The 27670-nt window shown below is 39.0% G+C and overlaps 1 protein-coding gene across 1 annotated transcript; it reads right to left on the bottom strand.

The window, feature by feature from the left end:
- Positions 1-27670, bottom strand: LOC127622467 (adhesion G protein-coupled receptor F5-like). Its single transcript, XM_052096571.1, is given in 20 exon segments — positions 1-1080; positions 1190-1250; positions 1373-1432; positions 1770-1811; positions 2015-3002; positions 3004-3362; positions 3849-4019; positions 4116-4306; positions 5869-6011; positions 6124-6188; positions 8956-9359; positions 20383-20412; positions 20529-20702; positions 20840-20989; positions 21188-21352; positions 21465-21608; positions 21833-21881; positions 22168-22265; positions 22526-22631; positions 27624-27670. Coding segments are annotated over 19 exon segments (3390 nt in total). The 5' UTR covers positions 22548-22631; positions 27624-27670; the 3' UTR covers positions 1-1006.

Below are 27670 nucleotides of genomic sequence, written 5' to 3'. Positions count from 1 at the left end.
CAACACAATAATAAAAGGAATAGTCCAGATTAAATACAGATACAGTCTTTTGAAAAGCATATGGCATACTGTTGATTTTGACCCAAAGAAATGTTGTCTAAAAAACAAAAACAAAGGAAAAACATGTACATATACGTGCACTTACAATGGAAGACTATGGGACAAGTGAACTAGAAGGATTAAAGCAGAAATGTGATTTTTCATATTACTAACTAAAAATATTAAAATGTTGTCTAAATCATCTTTAGAGCTGGTCCTAATTTTCTAGGTGGATGAAATTCTGGTTATGTGTAATTGAATGTATTGCTATGAGTGAAATTTGCTCCTTGTAAACAGTGCTTTATGAATTGTTACCTCACATCCTTTTCTGATATTATTGTATGAATATAATGTGAAAGTTGGCAGGTTTACAGGTGAAAGGTCCAAATGTTTCAGTTCATAACACACAAGCTCAAAGAACTAAAAATTAATAAGATATTGGAGCGTATACTTCATACTGGGAGGACATAAGATAATGGAAACATGATCTAGCTTACCATTACAGTTCTGCAAAATATTTAAAGGCAAGAGACAGAGTCTACAATTTAATGCTACCAAGTAAATTATAAATGAAGAGGCATTCCATTATTGGTGAAGTAGTAATATTAAAAAAAAATTATACTTTTTTACAATCTAGAAACCGTAGATTAGAACAACAAGATAGATGTAATGACCAACTGGACAGCAAAACCATATCTCTTAAAATAGCCAATAGAAAAGTGAATTTCAGAAAAGCTATGCAATTGGTCTAGACTAATATTACTGCCTTTTCTGATATAAATGAAAGTGTGTACTATCATGCCATTAATCATGGCATTATTAGAAAATGTATCAATGAAAAATAAAATCAGCAAAAATACTATGTCCCTATTTCTTTTAGAATGATCAGAAATCTGTGTCGAAGTGCAGGTTACATATGTTTGCACTTGAGAATCACTTCTGGGGTTAATAGCTGATTAAGCATTCATTAAAGTGCACTGTAGCTGTTTGATGATGTAGCTGCTGATGAGGAAGTGCTGGCATCAGATATATTGTACACATCTGAAAATAATTATTTGCATGTTACTCAAAGTATTCTTGACTGTTGTCAATAATGGTCGCACACTGAATGTATTTTGACTACCGGTATATATAATTATCATTTACTTACATCTCCTCCTTATTCTATTAAAGAAACCCAGTCCACTTGATGATGGTCCTGCAGCAGTGCTCTGTAATTTAGAAATTTCAGATGTAAATTAAGTACATTTATAATCTTACAACATAACTGTCAGAGTAAAACCACATAGCACTAATATTGAGCTGATGGGTGAGGTGTTCTTTTGGCATTTACCCTGGTGCGGTTAGAGCTAAGGTTGCTTAGTGACAGCTTTCCTGCCAGGGACTCATGAATCTGCAACATTCAAAATGGTTTATAGCACAGTAAACATGTAGAAATGTGCTCAAAGCCTCTGATCATTTTTACAAGTCAGAAATCATATGCAGCTTTTATTACTACAAAGTACATTTACATTTACATTTATGCATTTGGGAGTTGCTTTTATCCAAAGTGACTTACAGAGCCCTTATTACTGCTTATTACAAATAAATCACATATCAAATTTCGTAATATATCGTTTTTTTGTGTGTGTGAATAGGGTGTCTTAGCAGAGGCAAAGGAGTACAAATTATTGGGTTTATTAAAACTAGAGCAGTTTGTCAAAATGCAAATAACAATAATCAATTCATACCTTGCTGTCTAAAAGTGTCCCAAACACCAAAATGAAGAATCCCTGTAAAAGTGTTACAGATATATAAGGAAAATATTACTTGTAATACTGTTTCATTTCATATAAAATATTGGATTATATATTTAGTTTAATTTACATGTTTGTATTGTGTTACAAATATTGCATTAAAAAACACATTAAAAAAGCACACAAAATGTAACATTACTATAAAGTAAAAAATACAGAGACAAAAGGTAGTACTGTACCTGCAGTGAATTTAGAATTGCAAACACCACATGAATGCCGAAGGCAGATGACACCATGGTTCCAATGCCAAATCCCCAAGTAAGACCAAAGATAGGAGTCAGAATGGCTACACATCTGGCAATGACTACTAAAGTATGTTTCTCATCTGGTTGAGTTGCGACACCAACTCCTCTCCTCAACATCTTATACAGAACCACAATTAAAACCAGAAGGTTGATGGCCACAATAGTCAAAGCTGGAACCACAAATGCCAGCAGGGCCTTAGATTCAAACCAGTTCAGCCAACATGCATTTTTCTTTGTAATATATTGTTTAGGTCCAGCTGTTGATGCAACAGTAATGACTGCTATGAGCAAAGGTGCGCCATAACCGACTATGAAGGCGATGGCCATCATTTTCCGCCTTGACATTTGAGACAGGACCATGACAGTGCGGTAAAAGAGCAAAAGTGCTGAAAGTAACATCCAAAAGAAAAGAGCCAGATAAAAAAAGTGCATGAAGAAAACGGCTGGACTGCAGCGACCCACTGAGGTAGGCTGCTCTTGATCTGCAACTGCAGCTCCAATGATAAAACAGATGTCTGCAATCAGCAGAGACACAGCGATGTTGACTATGGAGACATGCCGCATGTAGGAGGTGTCATTTCTTGTTGTTGACTTCCATACAATAATCTCAATTATGAGACACAATATCAAGCTGACCATTGAAATAGCTACACCAATGTAAGTTATATAGGCCAAGGCAGGATTTGGATTGACAAACGGTGACATCAGGATTGAAAAAGAGGTTGTGTGGTTGCATTCACATGTAACATTTTTATTCATAAAGAGCTTTGATTCACATCCATTGGAATCCCATTTATTGAGACTGAAGTTCCAAAAGACACACTGAGGATTTCCCAATTTCTCATCCGTAATGTCAAAGGTAAAAGAAATGTTGTTAATTGTTTGGTTAACCTTAATCACAACCACATCTCCATTGATGTGGTTGACATTTGAGTTGTGTGCTGTCATTATTAGTAGTATTTCGAGTAGGCAGGATATTGTCAAGGTTTGTGAAAACTATAATGGTTATGAGGGTTGGTTCAGGAACCACTGGTATCTCAATATGGGTTGTTGAGTTTGGTAGTTTAGATGATTCATTGAATGAACCTTTAATTGTATTTCTAGTCAGCTGAATGGAGTTTTTAGTAATATTAAATTTGTCATTTGAAAGATTTTCACTTATAGTCTCAATAGCTCTCAGAAGTTCAATGCTGGTGTTTTCTGTCGTGTTGCCTCTGCTCAAATTTTGCCATGTATATTTGGCATCATTTGATATAAGGATTTCCACTGTTTTTAGAAAATTCTGGAAATTAAATAGAAAAATATGATTAGTACAAAAATGTATGTAATCAGATAGGACAATGGATGGACCAGTGGTGTGCAGGCAGCCCGTTCAAACACTTCAACATAAATGGGATAACATAAATGGAGACAGAACGTGTACCCGGTTAAAGTTCTGCACCCCACTGGGATGTACACATATAATAATGTGATTAAAATTGCCACAGTTTGAGATATATACTTAGATAATTTTGATAATTTAATACAAATAAAACATAAATACTGTATATAATATGTATTTTATATTAGATTTAATTCAGGCCAATAGTGAGAGTGACTGTTTTATGAGAGATTTATGTATGATGCATCAATATAACATTTTGCATTATCTTTATGCAGTTTACTGAGAACACACTACACTGCATGTTATAGGCAAAATGTATTAAAGTGGATACAATAAGTATACAATACACATTAAATGCACTCATAAATAAATACATATACATACCTCCATCACAGGCTTATTGATTGTAATGTTTTGTGAAATATTAGCAATTTTGGAGAGCATGTCAACAATTGTTTTGACAGTCTCTTTAGACTGTGTTATTTCATTAATATTCTGCGCTGTAGCATTACTGAGGTCAGACAAAAACACTGGAATATCCTCCACAATCAAGATCTAAACTCCAAAGTATTAAGAAATGCAAATATTAGAAACATTCAATATGTACCATTGATTCTTTCTTTTTATATATTACATGATCAAATAGTTTACCTTAGCTTTCTGTTCAAGTTCTTTGATTATTTGTGGTACACAGTTCTCCTGAATCTGTGTCCAATCACCTGACGACTGACATTCATAAGTTATGCTACCTTCTTTGCCCTTTTCACAGGGTCCTGCCACAGTTGCACCTTGCTGTCCAAATCCAAGAGTTGTATTTTTGCAGTGAAATTCTGTAGCTGTAAAATATTTAAATTAGTTTCAGGAAAAACTGAAAAGTAATTGACTATTCAGTTTTGCAGGCATTACACTTTCTAGTATTTGAGAATTATTGCAATTCAGTAGCAGTCCTGTACAGATTTTTTTTTTAAATTGCAATATATCTGCACACAATATATCTAGTCAAGTTAAAGTCATCCAAAACAATTGCATAATAGTAGAACTTGCTGCTGTATCAGAAACTGAAGGCTTACTTTCTTTGTTTATCTTAACTGTGACATTCTTGCTGCTATAACTGTACTGAAGTAGGCTTGTCAGATTCTTGAGACGGCAGGTAAAGATTTCATTCTTACAGTTTACCTTCTGTATTCCATGGTTTAATGTGATACAGTTTAAGCTCTGATTGAATAAAATGTGAAATACATTTACTGATTAACATGTGTTAAAAACAGCTAAATTAATGCATATTTTCATACTAAATTATGCTCAATAACTTCTATAAAACTGCATCACCTTCAACTGAATTTTGCACTTTGTCATCCAGGACCCACTCAATACTGTAGTCTTTATCAATACAGCAGCTCAGTTGCACAGTCAAATCAGCACACGGAAAAACACGTTCAAACCCACCCACATCGATAATGGGGAGTGGTTCAATAGCAATGTTTTGCCACTGAATATAAGGCATTGAATTCCTTTGTGTGATGCATGAGTATCTACCTGCAAGAGAAACAAAACTAGACAGAATACTTTTGCCTTATTTTATTAACAATACAATACTTTGCAAATGAGGGTATGTAAATGGTGTTAACTTCCTGTTTGTGTAGCTTCATTTTGATGTGGTTACATAATCAAACTGTTGCTTTCAACATTTAATTTATTAAAAATCTTAATATAACAGAGTGATTTACAAAAAAAATTGCATTTCTTTCAGCAGGGGTTTCAGAAACCTGACCTAAACAGTTGCACAAATGTAACATCATAATGCTGAATAATAAATAAACTAAATCTGTGGTACAATTTGACAATAACCTGGTTTTTAAACAGGACTCTGTAGGCTGCTAGGAGTCATTTGTCATGTAATAAGATATCATAGACAACACAAAGATAAATCACATGTGACTAACCACTGTCTGTTTGAGCAGCATCCTTTAGAATGAGAGTTCTAGTGCCATTTTCAAAGGAGTATTTTGTGTGGTTTGCAAGATCGTTATTCACTGTCCATTTTATTTCTCCCTGAGCAGACTCTGGAGGTGTACAGATCAGCTCCACATTTTGCTAGAGGATATATTTTAGCAGTGGTGGAGGACAGGGTTGACTGTACTGAAATGAAAGAAATTACAAAGCATTTTGAGCTCATATCACCTTTCTTGTCATTATTAAGCACACAGTGATACTGTCAAAATGTTTACAAGTAATAAGTTTGATTGTAATAACAAGCAACTGATGCTTCCTCAGTGAGGCAAAAGAATGATTCATGAATCATAATCCACAGGGGGAAAAACTCACACAAAAAGCAACCTACATAATTAGTGTGACAGATTTAAGAAATGTGAATATTTTTTAAATAAATACTGACTACACTTACCACTTTCAGCAAAAGGATCCCGGGTTAAATTGATTCCATCATTCTTGAGAATGTTGGAAACCTGTGCATTTGCTGTTTCAAATTCACGGGTACTAATTGGGCCATTTGAACTAATTGTGAAGTCTGCTATAATGCTACCAGCCCTGTGTGGAGCACAACAAAAACCATATCAATGAGAAGAAGTGTGAAAACAAAAATGGACAAGCTACTGTATTTCTGCACCTTTTGAGAGAGAAGTTAGATTCTAGACCATACCTGAAGCCAATTACATTTGCAGAACGGTTAATGTAGTTAGGCAGAGTTGAGTAACTTATTTCAATCTGTAAAAACAGTCACCAATGTCTACATTAGAAAATGATAGTTATTTATGCTTCATTTATTTGGGCTGCTTTACTGCAATTACATAGAGTACAGTACTGTCATTCATGCATTCACTTGAGATATATTCAAATAGCCTGTGTTTACTGAGCATTTCTCTCCTCTATGTAAAGAAATGTGTGTACTTCAGAGTATGACATCAGGACAAAGATAAGTTATTTGTCTTCTGTTATTTGAGAGGATAATTAGATATATCCACAGGAAATTGTTCTTGATTGGGCAAACAGTTTGATTTGCTAAATCATGTGTATGGGTTTCATTGGTTAACAAAAACAAAAATAATGTTTTTTTAGCTGTTAAAAATCATATAGATTTATAACTAGAGTAAACTTCACATTTACCTTTTTTTCACTTGAAAAAACAGCTTCTTTTTCCAAAATTAAATTACACAATCAATATGTTAGCTGGGATATGTGAAAAATAAATAATTTCACCATGTATATGCAGAAATGTATGTATAATGTGTGACAACAGATCAATTTATTTTATTTATTTATTATTTAATATATTAAATACTCACCGCTGATTCAATTCGATTTGCATACATTTGGTAGTTCTGGTCAGAAGGGTTGGTGAGACTGGTATCAAACTTTTTATCCATTGTCACTGACATATTAATAACTGTTGATATAAATTACATTATATCAACAGGTTTGCACAATAATACAAAATAATACTAGTAAATGATAATACAAAACATCATCATTCAGTTCATACAAATGCCCATTTTTTAGCTATTTATCACATATTGTTTTACAATACATACCTGCTGGTTTATTATGCAGGGTAGAATTTTTGAGTAAAATCCCCAAAAAACATACACAATTATAATTATAATCTAAGAATTATGAAAGAATTATTAAAAATGCAAGAATTATGAGAATTTCTGTAACTGCTGATCTCTTGGGATTTTCAGGCACAACAGGCTCTAGAATTGACCAATTGTGCCAAAATGTCCTGTTACTTTCGTAACCTCCATTCCCTGATGGAGGGAAGGAGACGTTGTGTAGATGTAGGAGCCCCAAACGCCTCTGATCTTTGAGAAAAGGCCAATGGGAATTGGCGAGTGGAATTTAAATGCCATTCCCCTGGACATACGGGTATAGAAGGAGCTGGCTTGCAGTGCTGAAGAGCAGAGTCAAGAACCCGGCCATTTCAGTGGGTAGTTCAATGTTGTGGCAGGAGGGACACAACGTCTCATTCCCTTCATCGGGGAACGGAGGTTACGAAAGTAATGTCGATGTTGTGTTGATGTAGTGACACCAGGGGTCCTTATACTAAACGCCACAATTAGCTGAACTGTGAGACAGGCAGACCCTTGTGTGCCTCATAGCCATCACGTAACATCCCCCGACTCTCTTACGAGCATCGTACGGTCCCCTGCACCTCAGGGACAAGTCGACTGCCCCAAAATAGGGACCGGCTGTCCCAGCCATGGCGTCTTATCTTTTTTATCTCTGGGGGCCAGACTGGTTCGAACTACAACATCTATGGTAACTCAGATAACCACTCTGTACAATTGTGGTGAGAAGAATATCATCTCAGAATGCTTTTCTTAGATGCAGGATGGGGCTGTTTTGGCAGTACAAGGGGGACCAACACAATAGTAAATGGTCTGCACTTATATAGTGCTTTTTTAAGCCTTAACGGTATTCAAAGTGCTTTACACTGCGACACACACACACACACACACACACACACACACACACACACACACACACACACACACACACACACACACACACACACACACACACACACACACACACACACACACACACACACACACACACACACACACACACACACACACACACACACACACACACACACAAATGGCGACAGAGCTGGTATGTAATCTAGCCTGCCATTGGGAGCAACTTGGGGATCAGTGTCTTGCCCAAGGACACTTCGGCATGTGGAGTCGTGTGGGCCAGGATTCAATCCACCAACCCTGCAATTAGTGGCTGACCCGCTCTACCAACTGAGCCACAGCCACCCCTTAGCAGCCATTTATTTGTATGATCTGCACTAAGCTATTTTCTTTTTGCTGCCTCTTTTTGGCTTTCTAAAGGACTTACACAAAAGCATTACTCCTCTGCTGCAGTAATGGTATGGAAAATAAATTAATATTGCCGTAAAATTACATTTTTGTTAATTAATCCAAAGGAATGGCACACAGAAAAGTCCTTTTTCAAGACATATAATGTATCACTGAAATGTTGAGTTTCGTTTATTTTATTAATTGTTTTATGTTTCACATAACAAATAAATGTATATTGGTTTGGAATGACATGAGGGCAAGTAAATTCTGACAGACTTTACATTTTTGGGTAAACTATTCATCTAAAAGTTTGCATGAAAGGGCCTCACAATACAGTATATACTGTAAAGCCACACTTGGCAAGTCAGCAAAAAAGTATGTACAAAGGAATTACAAATGTACATGTTGTTTTGGATGAAAATTAAATTATCTCACAACTCTTTTGTTTATAAAACCAACATACCAAAAAAAATAAAAATAAAAAAAATTATCTAAAAACCGTTAAATATAGATGCACACTGTGTCATAAACAGATTAAAGGAACAATCATCATTACATACATTTTGTGGAATGTCAGAATTTGTTGTACAGTACATACTTTACCTGTTGTTGGTGGTGGTCTATTTGTTGGTGGTGGTGGTATATTTGTTGTTAGTGGTGGTCTATTTGTTGGTGGTGGTGGTATATTTGTTGGTGGTGGTGGTATATTTGTTGTTGTGGTGGTGGTGGTCTATTTGTTGTTGGTGGTGGTGGTATATTTGTTGTTGGTGGTGGTGGTCTATTTGTTGGTGGTGGTAGTATATTTGTTGTTGGTGGTGGCCTATTTGTTGTTGGTGGTGGTCTATTTGTTGTTGTTGGTGGTGGTCTATTTGTTGTTGGTGGTGGCCTATTTGTTGTTGGTGGTGGTCTATTTGTTTTTGGTGGTGGTGGTCTATTTGTTGTTGGTGGTGGTGGTCTATTTGTTGGTGGTGGTGGTGGTGTATATTTGTTGTTGGTGGTGGTATATTTGTTGTTGGTGGTGGTCTATTTGTTGTTGGTGGTATATTTGTTGTTGGTGGTGCTGTTGGCACTGCAGAGTATTTGCACAAAGCAAACAAGAATCAATCAAAATGATCCAATAAATCACTTTATAAATATTTATCAATTGTATAAGTATATTCACAAAAATTACAAATTTAAAGGAGTCTATTCATTTTTTGAATTAAATTAACACACAACCCCGGTGTTTTTCAAAAAACAATATGCATTTTGGCCAGGAATACTTCCCTGTGTGTTTAGAGAAACATACTGACATTTCCTGTTCAGACAGCAGTAAAGATCAACACCCATAAATGCTGAAATTACCACATGTTCCAATATGTAAAACATTTTTGTCCACTGATATGACTAGAGTGTTCTGAAGTGAGTTTACTTCATTGTATACATACTTGTCAAAATTATTATTTATATTGTTGTTTATTTATTTTAAGCTTTTTAATTAATGCACTTTAACTGACTATCATCAGACATACAGTATATCTCAGCTTGTAAGGCTGGAAGAACCTCAGAGACATGAGAGATGGAAAAACATATACAGTAAATTAACATTGTGAACATGAATGGAAAGTTATTTTCTCATCTGTTCTCTCTCAACATTTATCTCTTCTGCCTTTACTACCTTTTCCTCTACTTCATTGTCTTTTGTCTCAAGTCACAAATAATGACTGTGTGAAAATATAATGTTCTTTGTGTATGCAAGGGATTTTTTTTTTATTCATGCTTGGTATCATTCAAACTGAGTGTGATTTGTACAATAGTCTCAATTCCACAGCGGATAGTTTTAGTCATAATAAAGATTTTAGAATTTAGGGAAATTATATCTCTGCTGAAGAGGTGCATCTTTCTGGGGTCTCCAATGTAAATTATCACCAGGACATAGGAAGTTGTGAACTCCTGAGTCACTGGATTCCACATTTCTATTAATTATTCCTTTTGGCCTATGTATGATGTTTATTCTGTCTGGATATTTTTGGCAGGTTTGCAAAAGGATCGGGGGATTCTAGTCAAATGAACCCCACAGAGATTTGAGTTTTAGAACTTTTTAAAATAATTTAAAGGCTATATTTTGGGTAACATCAATAAATTCTCAGAAGTCGTCCAGACAACAAAAGATTTTGAGTTTCTCTGTCTTCAACTTGGTTGTAAGAATTGTTGAGGAGTAGCAAACTAGTAACTACATTTTTCAGTTACTTGACAGTGTAGCTTTTTCAGTAGCAAAATACTTTCTCCAGCAAGTAGTGGTGTAGCGTGACATCATCATGTTATGGTTAGATTTTATCCAGCACCAACTCCTTGCGTGGCACCATCTTAAGGTGCTTTCACACTAATACTTTTGGTGCACACCCAGGGTCAAATGACATAAAAGTTTGGTTCATTTGGATAAAGTGAGAGCTATTTTCCGAACTTGGGTGCCTACTAGAGAACCGCAACAGTGTCTGCTTCAAAATGTGGTCTGGGGTACGGTTCAAGTGAACTCCAGTATGGTTCGCTGCTGATTATGAACACAGTCTTACCAAATCACGGAAGTTAACCACTTATGATTATGTATAATTTGTGTCTTTGCAGGCTCAAGATCACAATTAATGTGGTATAATGCATTTCTCATACCAAATAAATCTCCGGGATCAGAGAGTAGCTCACATTCTTCACATCTCTTGAAATGCATCCACGGGCTCCCAGCAGACAAACGCTAATATAAAAGATGCACACTGCATCCGAAACCACATACTGTCACAGTATGTCCTGTATATAGTAAAGGACATACTTATCTGCCAGTAAAACAGTATGTTCCCTTTACAAAAAGCTTCACTTGATGCTGCGCTTTGCTAAGCGCTTTGGGAACAATCCTAGTTGTGACCAAGCTGTGAATATTTATGTAACACGTCAACGAACATTGACCGGAATTTATAGCCTCAGCTGATGTAATCATTAGATGCACCTGTGGCTAGGCTATAAATGGATGCGTCACCAGGTTTCGTCAGATCCTCTTTTTTCAGAGCGATTCTGTGTGTGTGTGTGTGTGTGTGTGTGTTTAACAACCCTGTAAAAACTTTCTTTTCTCTGCTAGGAGTTAGAATTTGTTAGGCAGTGTGCAGTGAACCTTTTCTCTTTTTCTAAGAAAATAATATATATTTTTAAAAGAAAGAATGACTGAAAGCCGGGGCAAACGATGCGTGTTCCCCTGTTCTCGCTCTATAGTCAAAGAGGACACGCATCAGTTTTGCTCTGTTTGTATGGGGGAAGAGCACGCTGCTCTCACGTTGCAGCAGGGCACGTGCGAGGACTGCGATTTGCTTTCTGGCAAAGAGCTTCGCGCTCGCCTCGCTTCCGGGAGTCAGCATCCACGCTTAGTTCGTGGGGCTCTTGCATGGATTTGGCTGAGGAGCAAGAGACGGGTTTGTCCCTTTCTCTCGCTCTCTCCCCAAACCCAGCTGGTCCTTCACATGATCTCGAAGCACGTTCCGACGCCTCTTCGGTTCATGAGGGGCGCGTGCTTCCCTTCACCCCTCCCGGTACCCCCTTGAAGCCTCTCCATTCCCGCCACCTCTTTGTGTTTTTCGGGTTGCAGAGGCTCCCATCAAAAGTTGGGTGTTTTCGCTGTTCTCTGCATTTATTCAGGATGCGAAACACTCGACAACCCCTCAACAGGAACTGTTAAAATCCAATACCCATCTCAGAGATCCTCGCAGCGTAGAAACTTCTGCCAGATATATACTTTTTCTGTGGGTCTTAAGAACAGTAGGAAACGCATCAGGATTTAATTCACCGCTGCCTTCCGTGTTTCAACGGCGTGGTTCTCACTACCGTAAACCGGATTTCTTTTTTATGTCTACTGTGAAAATCAAATCTCCTAGTTAAATGGGCCATGGAATGTGTTCCCCTTCCAGAGAGAGAGTTAGGTTATTACACTAAGTGAGGGGTGGCATCTGGCTTAGATCTTAAAGCTTGAACTGCCCAGTCTGGGTCTTCAAGTCCTAGATGCTGCCTATTAAGACGATCGTGTCTCAAGCCCTACGTCTCGTTTGGCTGGTCACCATCGATCTTATGACGCACTTCTTACTTCATATGGAAGTTCTGGCACAACATAGGAAGTTCCTGAGGTTCGATTTCGGGGGCGAAGTCTTCCAGTGTCAGGTTCTTCCATTCGGCCTAGCCCTTTTTACCCGCACATTCACAAATGCATGATGTAGCGCTGGCTCCTTTGCGACTCCGGGGCATCTGGATTCTGAATTATATATACGACTGGCTGATCCTAGCGCAGTTCCAGGAACTGGCAGTTTAGCACAGGAATATCGTCTTAGTTCATCTGGTTTCTCTGGGGTTGAGGCTCAATGCCAAGAAAAGAGTCCTCTCTCACACTCAGAACACTGTCTATCGGGGCATCATATGGAGTTCAGTCACAATGTGGGCACAAATGTCTCCCGCTAGAATTGAGTCCATTCAGATCACCCTGAGCAAAGTCAGGCTAGGTCAAGGTTGCACTGTTATCAGTATCAACGAGCTTAACGTCCAGCTTAAGGGGATAGGAGGGTCGTCAGCTCAGTTGTCACAGTCACTGTCTCGAGTTGATGGCTGTATTTCTGGCCCTGAAATACTTCCTCCTGAGGCTGCCATGTCTTGGTGCGGGTGGGCAATACAGCGGTAGTCTCTCACATAAATCATCAGGGAGATCCACATTCTTGTCAGCTGTATATCTGATCATCCCTGGATGCCCGTATGTGGGAGCAGATTTACTGTCCAGACAGAAAATACCAATGGGGGAGTAAAAACTCAACCCTAAGGTAGTAGTTGGCCAGAGTTCGCCAACAAGGGTCTTGCTTCTTACTGATACCACCACGCTGGCCGAACAGGGTTTGGTTCTCGGAGCTAATTTCTTTCCTCGGCGGCTTGCCTTGGGCTATTCCGAACAGGAAGGATCTTCAATCTCAGGCACAGGGGACAATATTTCATAACTTCCCCAAATTGTGGAATCTTTCATGCTTGGCCCCTAAGGGTACCAACTGAGGGACACATGGCTTTCTCCTGAGCTTATCGAGACCATTTTAAATGCAGGCTTTTTCCACTTGGAAAAAGGGGGGCTGATCGTGGTGGCGCATACATGGCACAAATGCGCCTGCATGCGTTTCCTTCTAATAAGTTCATATAACAGAACCAGCTAACTGCCAGTTTGCTTCAGTTCTGGATTTTCTGTAGAAAGAACTGTCAGCAGGCACTTGCCTCGCTGTGCTAGTTAGGGGGGTATATATCACATTGCTGTTTCAGTGTGCTATCACAGCAATATTTTCTATAGCACTGTCTGATGTTGAGTCCAATTCGCTCTTAAACTAGCTAACATCCAGCTATGGACAAAGACTTATTCACTCCCCTTCCCACGATGCCGTCACTTTATCTCAACTTCAGCCCACATCAAACACATGGGGAGTGAACAATCAGAAAACCCAGATTTTCATCCATATCTCATTCACTTAGGAGATCTCCCACAATCGAGCCACTGCATCCACCTCAATCGGAATGCACAACCCAGTGTTGAAGGAGTGTGCTTCTCGCCAAGTCTGTCAAAATCATCGGCCAGGCAGCAGCTGATTTCCATCAGAAATAAGCTAAATTCTTACAATCAAATGCATTCAAGCCTTTGGTTGCCTATGCTGTCTGTTCTTCATAACACATCTGCATCAATATCAAAAGCCAGTATATCATGTCAACAGCGCATTCGCTCTCATAGTAACGGCAGGCAATCAAGCGTTCACAGCGTGATCACATGAGGGTAACTCGGTCAAGGTTCACTCACATGTCATTCACCATGTTTCATGCCCGAATTTTCCCCATCTGGGAATTAAGATCATTACTCATGTCATGATGTACAGTGCTCATTGTATGGGGTCTCATCACTCCATTTCAGTAAGATATCCCTCTTTTGTTGGTTGCTTTTCACTCTAAATCACGTAGCATAACGTTATACATAACCTCCAGCTCCTCCTGCCCGATACCCCTGCATATTCGGAAAACTAGATCACAATTCGCATCTGACCCCTCAAATATTGCAGCCCCTCCCCTAGTCTTGAGGCAAACTTTCAGAATTGGTGTGGCCATGACGGCTGCTCGTCAAGGGCTATCAGAACCCACAATCAGATGCTCAGGTGTTGGTCTTCCTCATCCTCCAGAAATATACTTGACCCAACCCTCCATCTTTACACATGCTCAAGACTCCTCAGCCATAAGTTTTCATACTTATCTGGTAGGGCTGAAACGATTAGTCGAAATGATCGACAATATTCCTAAAAAGGAAACACTGCGCTGTTATATTCTGTATTTAATGCATCCTTTAATAAAGTTCAAATAATAAGGAAGCGGGCTGTATAAATAAGCACAAACTCTGAAACTGGCCTCTGTCTCTGCGGTATAAGAGTCACGGGAAAAACAGCACGAGAGAGTTTCAAACTTTTTCCGGCTGATACACTGTCTGGCACGGAGACGGTCATCACTGACGCACGCTGGCTGCAGCTAGATTTAGTTTATAGTGATTCCTCGAGACATAGTGAATTATAATGTGAGTGTCACAGTGTGTATCTTATGCTGAGGAAAATCAGCGATACGCAGCTCTATAAAGAAGAAAGAGTTTAGTTTTTTGTGAGTTAAAGATGGATCGAAATCAAGTGAAGAGAAAGGTGAGAGTTGTAGTCTTAGCGCATTATACAACGCCAAAAAATACTTTTTTGATTTAGATTTTTTGTTTGTTTTCCAATATAAATATCTAAAACTCCTTATGTATATTTACTTTAGCAGCTATACTGCAGAAGAAAAAAATATTTTGAATATATAAAAATATCTAAAAGTCCTTAAAATAAGATACATTTACTTGAGAAACAACATATAAGATATTTAGGCTTTTAGAGCATTTATGTTGAATATGAGTATATTTTGTCTTTACTGCACTGGCAGAAGTATGAACAAGTGAAAAAATACACTTATATTTAAGATACATTCTCTTAAAGTCTAAATATCTTATATGTTGCTTCTCAAGTAAATGTATCTTGTTTTAACGATTTTTATTTTCAACACTTGATAACAACAGGATTTTTTGCAGTGAAATTTGTATAAATTAAACAATAAAAGACTAAATAGTTTTTCCCCTTTAATTCAACGAATGTCATTTAGGAGTATTTTTAAAAGATGATTTTGTCATCTTCATTGGTTGTAAGCACGTTTAATACAACCTTTCAGGTCGGGGCACAAGCTGAATAATCGGTTAAGAGCTATAGTCAAATAATCGTCAAATAATCGTCGAATAATCGTTCTAATAATCGTTAGAGTAGACGATTATAAAAATATTTTTTTGTTGCAGCCCTGATATCTGGTGGTGGTCAGGGGCCTCACTGACCATCCACATCTTTCCCACACTTATCAAATTTAAGCCATCCACCCTCCTCACCAAGTATTTCACAATCCCAGCATGGTATCCATACCATGTTGTTCATCTTTGGCAAAAATACTGCACAACTTGGGGCTCCTCAACAGAGGGCCCAAAATTGCACTGAAGGACAAGGACAAAATCAAACTCAAGGGAACATTTTTTTAAGTCCTCTTTGATCCTTATCATTAAAGTAAAAATTAAATGCATTAAATGCAAGCACGGCTTTTCCTACTGCAAAGGTATTGCACAAGCATATTAGGGATACAGAATTTTTCATGCCAAGTGTCAATTCCAGATCTTCACATCTCCTTTGTCTCTTCTTTAGATTGAACGCCAAACACAACACCTGACTCGTAACCTGACCGGATCTTCTCTTTTGGGGGTAGTATTTAATTTCTCTCTTTTTGGATAGGCTCCTTGCCCCTGCCTCCTATCTCAAGTAGGATCTAATGGTTCTGAGTACTCCTCCAGACGGGGCTTACACCAAAGAGAGACATTATATTACTGTTTTATATTCATCAAATAAATGTAATCTAAAACTTCCTGATAGAACTGATTGCTATTCCAAATTAAGAATTAGTGGTTCACAGTAGAGCTGCATGATGAATCAAATTTCATGCTATATATCGCAAATTAACTTGTGGTTTGATTTAATTGCATCCAACACAGTACAGTTTATAAAGATATAGAGAGCAGACAATAGTAGCAGGAAACCCATGGAGTGCGTACTCCAGGTAGGGAAGGAGGTATTGCCCCAATTGAAGGAGTTCAAGTACCTCGGGGTCTTGTTCACGAGTGAGGGGACAATGGAGCAGGATGTTGGCCGGAGAATTGGGGGAGGGGGGGCGGTATTGCACTCGCTCTATCGCACCGTTGTCACGAAAAGAGAGCTGAGCCGAAAGCTCTCGATCTACCGGTCAATTTTTGTTCCTACCCTCACCTATGGTCATGAAGGCTGGGTCATGACCGAAAGAACTAGGTCACGAGTACAAGTGGCCGAAATGGGCTTCCTCAGAAGGGTTGCGGGCTTCTCCCTTAGAGATAGGGTGAGGAGCTCAGTCATCCGCGAGGAGCTAGGAGTAGAGCCGCTGCTCCTTTGCGTCGAAAGGAGTCAGTTGAGGTGGTTTGGGCATCTGGTAAGGATGCCCCCTGTCCGCCTCCCTAGGGAGGTGTTTCAGGCACGTCCATCTGGGAGGAGGCCTCGGGGAAGACCCAGGATTAGGTGGAGAGATTACATCTCCACACTGGCCTGGGAATGCCTCGGAGTCCCCCAGTCAGAGCTGGTTAATGTGGCTCGGGATAGGGAAGTTTGGGGCCCCCTGCTGGAGCAGCTGCCCCTGCGACCCGACTTCGGATAAGCGGTTGAAGATGGATGGATGGACAATAGTAGGCACACTTTTGGTTAGGTTTTTGAGAGTCGAGCAAGTTAGACTAGTTTCCGTTCTGCTCATGTCATTGTAAGAATTTAGCATTTTTAACTAATATAAAATTTTTCTGAACATAATGTATAGCAGACATTTAGCCTGCACATTGGAGATGAAATTCAGGGTAGGTTTGAAAAGCATGTTTTATCAATAAAATATAAATAAAATCAGGGCTTTGTGATCTAAATAGTAATTAGTTGTAAACCTGAAGCCTACTTGGTTCAGAAGGCATACTTTTATGGATTAAAATGTAGTTACATACAAAAAACAACAACATGAGAATATATTATGTGGGAGTGAGGGTAGTTGGAATGCAGAAAAATGTAAAGTGGTGTCAGTGCTCCATTCTCCCCATATTTGATTTTCTTGATGTCATTTTGCACATGTAACTTGTTAATTTAGCCTACTGTATGTTTAGACTTCCATTTGTTTAAAGCTGCACTATGTAATATTTTGGTTGGTTTAATTAAGTATGTTTAGCTGTGCATTTTCAGTATTATGGTTCACTTTCCTTATTAACTGAGAATGTACATTCTGATATAATAATAAATGTCTTCCACTGAACTCATATCAGCCATATCACAAGTTTCAACTCTTAAATTGATAAGTGTAGTACAATACAAACATTAATAGTAAATAATCATAATAATATACTGGTAACGGGTGGTGATTGAGGAGAGCCCAATGTTCCCTATATAAAAGCACTATAAGTATAAAATTCATTAATTCAGAACATGTAAATAAGAGTGTTTTTTATCTTCATAGAGACAAGTAATATTTCTAAATATTTTAAACGTTCAATCATATAACATAATATCAACAATAAAATACATGTCTGAATATCTCCCAGTCACAATCACACACAGGCAATGTCCAGGGAAGCTCAAATCATGAGATTAATTCTCCAGAGTTACAGTATCGAAACATGACTGACGTAAATTGTTCTTCTGCAAATTGATGTTGCTAGAGAGCACAAAGTAATGCAGTGTAGCCTTAAATCTGGATAATGCATTTTACAGAATGTCAAATCATGTCCCTTGGAATTATTATTTTTTTCAATGTATATCAATATGTGTTTGATGTATATTTGAGGTTTATCACATTGTGCTGTTGCATAATCATAAAGTTTATTGCATATACATTTTTTTCATCCATATTGCACAGCCCTAGTGGTCAGTTCTAAACCTGTGTTTTTTTTAATGAAAATTTTTTTTAATGTTTTTTTAAAACATTTAAAATTTTAATATGATTTGGCAGAGAAATAGGAAATTAGACTTGTTATATGTAGTCACACTGGCAGGAAAAACAACAATTTAGTCGCAGTCTAAGCCCTGTGTTGCGTATTTTTAACTACTATGTCATGTGCAATATCTTGAGGGAACCGGCTTGTCTTGGTGGAGTAGTTGAATGACCTCCTTTCTTTGGGGAGATTTTTATTTGCAGGACTGGAGCAATTGTACCTCGTTTTTTTAAATGCTCCCAAGAGACACTGCAAAATAAGTGTAATAAATGATATAATGAGGGCTGAAATGCAGCTATGTTCACACGCCGCTAGCCATCCACAAACCTGGGAGCGCCCATGCTCAAAACTGTTCCGGTGGATTGTAAGGACCCACTTTAACGTCCTGCTGTGGGTTAAACACTTCAGAATATCTAGGACTATGTTCGAATAATTGGATGCCAAAGTCTGACCTTTCGTTGGGCCAGTCACATCAAGCTATTTCACACTCATAACATGTGCATAAATGGTCAAAACCCTTAATAGTTTTGCCAATAAACTGTTTCCATCTACTTAATGTGCAATTTAACCAATGCAAAACTCTAGAAAATCCACTTCTCCTACCGCATTCAATTTTAAGAGAATTTTTGAAGTGTATTCACATATCAAGCAATTCCATTCAATTTCAAAATGCACATAAACATATTTGGATGAAAACCCAGCTATAGTCACTTTGTTGTGGTAAAAAAAGAGCTGTGACTGAGCCTGTGACCAACTGCATGTCCAGTGAATTATTATTATTAATTTTTTTTGACAGTGTATGCCTTTTTAAACCCCTTTCAAAACAACCAACAACAAAGACTAAGATGCCTGGTACCTCGTGGAAGACTCGGCCCAAACTGCCACATATAATGGTGCTGGTTAGATGTCTTGGAGTGAGGTAACCTCACTGTCCCTTTTGGGGCTTTTCCACTGCACCGTGCAACTCGACTCAACTCAAATCTGCTCACTTTTTTGGGGTTTTCCACTGTGGATAGTACCTGGTACCTGATATATTTTTTAGTACCACCCTGGTTGAGGTTCACAGCAAGCCGAGCCGATACTAAATGTGATGTCAAAATCCTGCAGATCACTGACTGGTCAGGGAGAATCGTCACTACCAGCATCACTGGATTTCCAACACGCGACATCAACCCGCTAGTTTTAAAGTTAGCAACAGCGATAATAGTATAATTTGTTCACGTGACTTTCGAATTGTGAAAAAAGAAATGGCTGTGCAAAAAACCATGCCGTGGTCAATAAACGAGGTGCAGACGGTCCACTCGTTAGCGATGAGTGAAACGAAAAAGTCTCTCAGGAAGTGTATCAGCTGTTGGCCACACACGGCTACCACCGGACCTAGTAGGCACCTGTAGGGAAAAGTTAAAAAAACATAAAAGTGGAAGTGGTTTGACCAAATGGAGGTTATTTAAACTGGCGTGCAATGGGAGGGAGAGTGTCCTGGACTGTTGTTGATCCACGATGGAGGATGGTATGTTTTGTTATGTTAACTCTATACTCTGCTTGAAAGCTTCGCTTTATTCAGTTGACCAGCTACTGGAAGCTTGCTTCTAAAACAAACAAGCCAATTTAACTGTTACACTTGTGTAAATTTACCATGCAACAACTGCTTTATGCAGCACAATGAGCTAGTTGCTAACAGCTAGCAGTTGTTATTGTTTTGGTGTTTGTGTCGTGTTTAAGATGATATCACGGCAGTAGAGGTGGCGCAACTATGACGATCAGCCTATAATCCTACCCACGTTGAGGTGGCAATAAACTGCAGTGAAAATGCAAGCTCAGAAAAGTAAACCGAGTAGCGTTATGGTGAGTCGAACCGTAACGTGCAGTGGAAAAGTGCCACTAGTGTCACCAAGAAAATCAGCATAAGGTCAAAAGGTCACATAAAGTGATTGCAGTGGTCTGGACTTTGTCATTTAGAGAAGATGATTTTATTTACCTGTTGGTGGTTGCTCACATGCTGTGACATCTGGGAAAAGGATGAGAATGAATTAGAAATAATTTGTAACCTTTTTATTATAACTAAACTACACAAATTTCACATAATTACAAACAGAATTGCATAACAAGAGAATTTTGTTTTACTTTGTGTCTTGATGATTGGTTGACAGAATTGTCTATCACTTGGTATATCATTGATGCAGCCGCATGTGCCGTTAGTAATAATGTCACAGCTCCCATATTCTTTGCACTTATCACAAGTCCAAAAATACTGATCCTCACATATGCACTGGTATCCGGTGCCACTTAAATCGCACACTAAGAATGGATAATATATACATGTAAGCTCATTTTGAACACATCTTGATTGGAGTGCAAACGTACAGTATCTGATTCTAAAGTCATGACTGTTATATTTCTTGGCTGAAGGTACTTTCAGATGTAACATTCTTCACCTGTTGTGATGCCCACATCTAATAACTCTGCCCTTTCATCTAATTCAAGAGGATAGGTAAAGTTCTCCAGATATTTCTTCAGCTCTTTGATCACAGAGATGCTTGATGACTCCATCTCAATTTCAAACAAAAAGTCTGTGAATGGTAGTTCTATGAAAGAACCAACAAGCACATCAGTTTAGACTCACTGTTTTGATTACATTTCATAAAAACTACATATTACATTATAATTAGTCAATTCCTATGTATGCAAAGTAAACACACAGTAACATAAATACTAATGTAAAGTGGCATAATCTTTTTTGAGTGCATTTGCAGTTGGATTTGCTGTTTGGACATCATTCTTACCACTCTGCAACAAACACAGGTCTCCATTACCCGGAATACCATTGATACATCCGCATGAGCCGAAACTGACGTTATCACAGGCATCATAAGTCTTGCAGTTATTGAAAGACCATGCGTAACCATTTCCACATATGCACTGGTATTTGGTCGAATTTGGTTGGCACACTAATGGAAACATTGTTCAAAGAGACAGTACTTATACAACAACCTCACTTGGTAACAGTGTGGCTAGAACGGTAGAAATTATGTATTAAGATTGTGTTTTTAAAAAACTCACCTGTTGTAATGTTCATAGCAGTAATTTCAGTATTGTTGCTCACTTGCAAAGGAAATGTGAAGGAAGCCAAGGAAGATTTGATCTCTTCAAACACTACAGTTTGGGATATATTCACTTCAACAACCACAGAGTATTCCAATAGCTCTACAGATATAGATAATGAAAGTGATTTTAATGATTTAGGCAGGAGTAGGCCGTTAGTCTTCCAGTAAAAGGACGAGACAAAGCCATTGACAGACAAAAGCAAAAACAATGACATGGCACTCTTAACATTAAATTAAAAATTTTACCTTAATTATTTTCGAAATACCATTAAACTGCTATTATTAGGACACTACACAGGTATAGAACATAACAGTAAATCAGACCTGCGCTTCTTGGTCTTATATGATGAACTGGCCCATCTGAGTAGCTAAACTGAAAATAAAGTAAACCAAAAAAAAAAAGAAAAAAGTTTTACACAACTTTTGTCTAATAGCCACATTAAAGGAATTTATTTATAAATTTTAATTAAAAGAGCTGCATTTTTTTGGAAGTAGTATACCTTAAATGTGTCATAATTATAGACTTAATTTTTAATAATTTAAACTAGCCTTTAATAGGAACACAAATATAAAACCATTCTAATTTAATTTTGTATGTGTGTGTTTCATTCTTTTTAAAATGTGTTATGTTTCTGCAGTGTAAATAAACCTTCTCTTACCTGTAGATCCATATTTGTTTCAGTGAAATAAAGGGTTTCCACAACACACACATGGAACATCAGGATGGTGACTCCTAAGAAGTACTTTAATATATGTCCTGTAAATAAGAAATTGAGAAATTATCCTTTTTAAATAAAAATCATTGCTTAACAAACCACACATTTATCAGCTCTTGGTCTGGAAAGCAAAGCTCTTTCACAAGCTGAATCGAATGACTTTTATCAATACAAATACATATATTAAAAAAAACCTTGTGTAGTAGGCTACACCAGGACAGGGGTGCTCAATCCTCATTGTGGAGGCCCTAAATCTTTTATTTAGTATATTATTAATTCCAAAACCAAAACTTTTTTTTACCTTCATTTACCATGTTTCTCATTGCAGTTTTAAGTGTAAATCACTTTAAAATATTTCTTTAAAAGACTAGACTATTATTTGGCAGATCCACGCACATTGGTTAAATCTGCAAAACAGGAAATATTATTATGTAAAATCACTGAACAATATCTATAGCTGTCATAGGTGCACAAGACAAAAACATAACAATAAGAAGCACTGACTAATGATCTGATCAAGAGCATAGTGTTTAGATTCCAGTGATCGCCATTGCTCACTGAAACTCACTGAAAGGATATTTAGCTGACATTAGCTCTGTGTCATGAATGTATGAAGTTGAGCGGTTGTACTATAAGCGAGCTGAATACCAACACTGTTCCATTCACCTCTTAAGTAGCATATGCTGTTGGATATATGCCGCATTTCCAGTGGCTTTCTCTCCTTCGCCCCTGGCCATTTCGACAGAGCTAAAAGAGTGTATATTCCTGCTAAAGAATATATTTAATCTATTAGAGCACACGCATTGACGTTGAACTTTCCATTTTTCCTGGATGTGGTCGTTATCTCTCCGCCCCCGCCTCCGACGGCCACGGGACTCAACTGGGCTGCCACCTTTGGGTCTGCCCGCCCATTCTGAGGCTTGCCGCCGCAAGTATCTGGTTGAACTGGAATCCTCCACCCTCTCCTGAGCGCTTAGCGGCTTGATGATTGGTTCCCGAGTTTGTCTGCTCTCACTACCCTCGATGGCGGGGCAGTCCACAGGTACACAGAGTTCCCTCAGGTGGATAAGGAGTTGCGATGTACCTGTGCACGAAAAACGTTGCCACCTGGCAGGATCGTCCAGCGCTCCCCTCCAGAGCCTGTAGAACTACGTCATCTCTAGCGACCAAAGCCTACAGTTCCACCTCCGCCCTGCATGCCATGAACCTCCTGCAGGTAAACCAGCTGTTTGCTGTTTGGACATCATTCTTACCACTTTGAAACAAACACAGGTTTCCATTATAGGGAATACCATTGATACATCTAGATGACCTGAAACAGCAACAGCGTTGAGGACTTCGAATCGGTGTTCACGACCACCAATGTCACAACGAACCAGACACCAAGCACTCGCAGCAAGGACCCTGCGAACGCGAGGAACAAGTCACCCTCATGGCCCCATATCGGCCCACCCAAACTTGGTTCTCGGACCTCACGCTCCTCACGACAGCACCTCCCTGGCAGATACCCATGAGGAAGGATCTTCTTTCTCAGGGATGGGGCACCATATGGCACCCGCTCCCAGACCTCTGGATCCTCCATGTCCCTCTACGAGGCAGCTTTGTTCCCTGAAGTGGGACTTGTTCACAAATTGGTGTTCTTCCCAAGCCGAAGACCCCCAGAGATGCACAGTCATGTCAGTGCTTTCCTTCCTGCAGGAGAGGCAGGAGGGGTGGCTGTCCCCCTCCACTTTGAAGGAATATGTAGCCGCTATAGCGGCCCACCACGACACAGTGGACGGTAAGTCCCTAGGGAAGCACGACCTGATCATCAGGTTCCTCAGAGGCATCCTGGGCCTTCGGGGATCCCCCTTTGAGCCGATAGAGTTTGTCGAGCTGAAAGCCCTCTCCTTGAAGATGGCCCTCCTGATTGTGCACACCTCCATCAAGAGGGTCCACCTGCAAGCGATTTCTGTCAGTAACACTTGCCTGGAGTTTGGTCAGGCAGATTCTCATGTGATCCTGAGACCCCGGCCGGGCTATGTGCCCAATATTCCCACGACCCCCTTCAAGGATCAGGTGGTGAGCCTGCAAGCTCTGCCCTGGGAGGAGGCAGACACAACCCTGTCATTGCTGTGTCAATGACACACAGAGCTTTAGATGCTCTGAGCAGCTCTTTGTCTGCTTCGGTGGACAGCAGAAAGGGAATGGTGTCTCCAAACAGAGGCTTTCCCACTGGATCGTGGATGCCATCGCTCTGGCATACCAGGCCCAGTCCATGCCCGCCCCTTTGGGAATACGAGCACACTCTACTAGGAGTGTGGCATCCTCGTGGGCACTGGCCCATGGCACCTCTCTAGCAGACATCTGCAGAGAAGTGGGCTGGGCTACACCCAATGACTTTGTGAGATTTTACAATCTCTGGGTTGAGCCGGTATCATCCTGTGTTTTATCAGGTACTAACAGGTAGAGTTTGGTAATACTGAACATCTGACCAGGTGTATCACTTGCGTATAGCACCCTTCCCCTCCCTGAGGAAAGAATGTGCTTTTACTCCAAGTTGAGTTCACTGAGCCTTGGACCCTGGCTCTCCTTCCTCCCTAGCCCTGTGGCTCACGAATTTGACGGAGGAGTTGGCAGCCAAACTCACTATGGGTACTAATATGCCCTGTAATGTGATAGGTGCTCCACATGTGCCGATTACTCAGGTAAACCCCTGTGATGTATTTTCCGCAGTACGGTCTCCCATGGGCAGAGCCCTCTCTGTTTGTAGAGCTCCTCCCCTTTGAGGCAGGACCTCTATGTGCGTCTGGTGAGCCCACATGTCGTATTGCCACATGTTGACCTTCCCTTTTGGCAGGATGTGGTCTCCGCAGAGTCTTTTCCCCCTGAAAGAATAGGAATGGAAAAGAACACCTTCCCTGATGCGTATAATAGCGTTAGATGGCCCCAGCCGGATCTAATACTCTGTGGAGAGAAAACATAGAGAGAAAATGCCGCAGCTGGCATGGCCTAATCCCATGCTAATTATTTCGCTTATCCCCCTCAGGGATGTGGGGAACTACATGACATCTGTTTGGGGTGTTGGGGAAGGATACAAGCAGACTGATGCACTTGATATTACGCACACAGAAGCTTGCTTGCACCTGCATCAGCAGTTCACATAACACGGTTCAGCTGTTGTGGTGTTTTTCTTTAGAGACCCCTAGTGTCACTACATCAACACAACGTTGAGTGAGTGACAGAAGGGGAACATCTTGGTTACTGTCGTAACCTCCATTCCCTGATGGAGGGAACAAGACATTGTGTCCCTCTTGCCACAACGCTGTACTAGCCGCTGACATGGCCGGACCTTGCGTCGGCTCCTCAGCACAATACCTGAATGAGAGTGGGCATTCCTTTTTCTTTTATACCCGTATGTCTAGAGAAGTGGCATGCAAATTCTACTCGCCAATGCTCATTTGCCTTTTCTCAAAAGAATAGAGGTGTTTTGGATAGCATTTCACAAGCTTCTCACAATCAGTTGCTGTGATTTTTACCAATTCCTCCAGATAGAAACTGAGTAAGGTTTGTAGGCCTCCTTGCTTGCATATGCTTTATCAGTTCTGCCAACAAATCAGTTTAAGGTCAGGGCTTTGTGATGGCCATTCCAATACCTTGATTTTGTTGTCCTTAAGCCTTATTGCCACAGCTTTGGGGTATTCTTGGGGTCATTGTCCATTTGAAAGACCCATAGCTTTAACTTCATGGCTGACATCTTGAGATGTTGCTTCAATATATCAACATAATTTTCCTTCCTCATGATGCCATCTATTTTGTGAAGTGCTCCAGTCACTCCTGCAGCAACACATCCTCCTTTTTGGAGGAAATCTTTGTCCCCATGTGCACTTGCAAACTGTAGTCTGGCTTTTTTATGGCAGTTTTGGAGCAGTGGCGTCTTCCTTGCTGAGCAGCCTTTCAGGTTATGTCAAAATAGGACTTGTTTTACTGTAAATAAAGATACTTGTCTACCTGTTTCCTCCAGCATTTTCACCAGGTACTTTGCTGCTGTTCTGGGATTGATTTGCACTTTTCGCACCAAAATACGTTAATCTCTAGAAGACAGAATGGTTCTCCTTCCTGAGCGGTATGTTGGCTGTGTAGTCCCATGGTGGTACTTGCATACTATCATTTGTACAGATGGACATGGGACCTTCAGATGTATAGAAATTGCTCCCAAGGCAACTTGTGGAGGTCCACAATTATTTTCTGAGGTATTGGCTGATATTTTTTGATTGTCCCATGATGTCAAGCAAAGAGTCACTGAGTTTGAAGGTAGGCCTTAAAATACATCTGCAGGTACAGATCCAATTTAGTACACCTCCTATCAGAATCTAATTGGCTAATTGTCTAAAGGCATGACATAATTTTCTGAAAATTTCCAAGCTGCTTAAAGGCACAGTTAGCTTAGTGTAAGTAAACTTCTGACCCATAGAATTTTGATATAGTCAATTAAAAGTGAAACAATCTGTCTGCACAAAATTACTTGTGTCATGCACAAAGTAGATGTCCTAAATGACATGCCAAAACTAAAGTTTGCTAATATTAAATCTGTGGAGTGATGACATTTTTTTTAATGACTTTAACCTAAGTGTATGTAAACTTCTGACTTCAACTGTAAAATAACAATAATGATAAAACTGAATATTTTAAAGTAAGCTACAATCCCAGAATCGACCCCCACGTATAGTGACCTTGGGCTACTTGTTAAGATAGCTCCCTATTGAACACATGATGCACATTTACTAAATACCACAAAGTCAAGATAACATAACATACATAATACATTTTTCTATGAATCAATACTCCCCAGTTTACGTACATGTATTTGTTGATCTTTATATGTAGGCTCCTTGCTATTATTCACTTATCCTCCTGTCCTTATATTTTCTTATCCTTTTCTTTTGAAATAATATATATGTTTGCTTTCTATATACAGTATATTTGTGATTGTTTATTTGTATTTAGCATTTTGTATTTGTCATTTCCTTATCCTCCTTGTCTTTTTGAGGTTGTTTGTAACTTTCCTCAATGTAGTAATTTTGTTTGTATTTCTGTACGTGTATAAAAGCAATACAAATAAATAAAATACAAAATAAAGGTAAGCCACAATGACCAAGAATTATTTGTTGAACAACAGTATAAATCAACTGTTCTATCTTTAGGTCAAATTATTGTACAGTACAAACTGTAGCTGACTCTAGCATGACAGATTCAAACACGACTGACTTTGCACTGGATATCATATTTTAGCTGATATAAAAGTAAGAATTTCTATTTTTATGAACATATTTTAAAAAGTTTACAACACATTAATTTATTCATTTTTTGTTTATTTTGTATTTTTTAAAAGAAGAAAGAAACTGATTTGTCATTCTTACCTTGTATCTATAAAATCATCCAGAAGTGGTACCAATAGTATGCTGAC

The sequence above is a fragment of the Xyrauchen texanus genome, chromosome 28 (genome assembly GCF_025860055.1).
Source record: "Xyrauchen texanus isolate HMW12.3.18 chromosome 28, RBS_HiC_50CHRs, whole genome shotgun sequence".
NCBI classification, from domain to species: Eukaryota; Metazoa; Chordata; class Actinopteri; order Cypriniformes; family Catostomidae; genus Xyrauchen; species Xyrauchen texanus.
The sequence above is the reverse complement of the archived record's forward strand: the minus strand, read 5'-3'. Positions and strand labels throughout refer to the sequence as shown.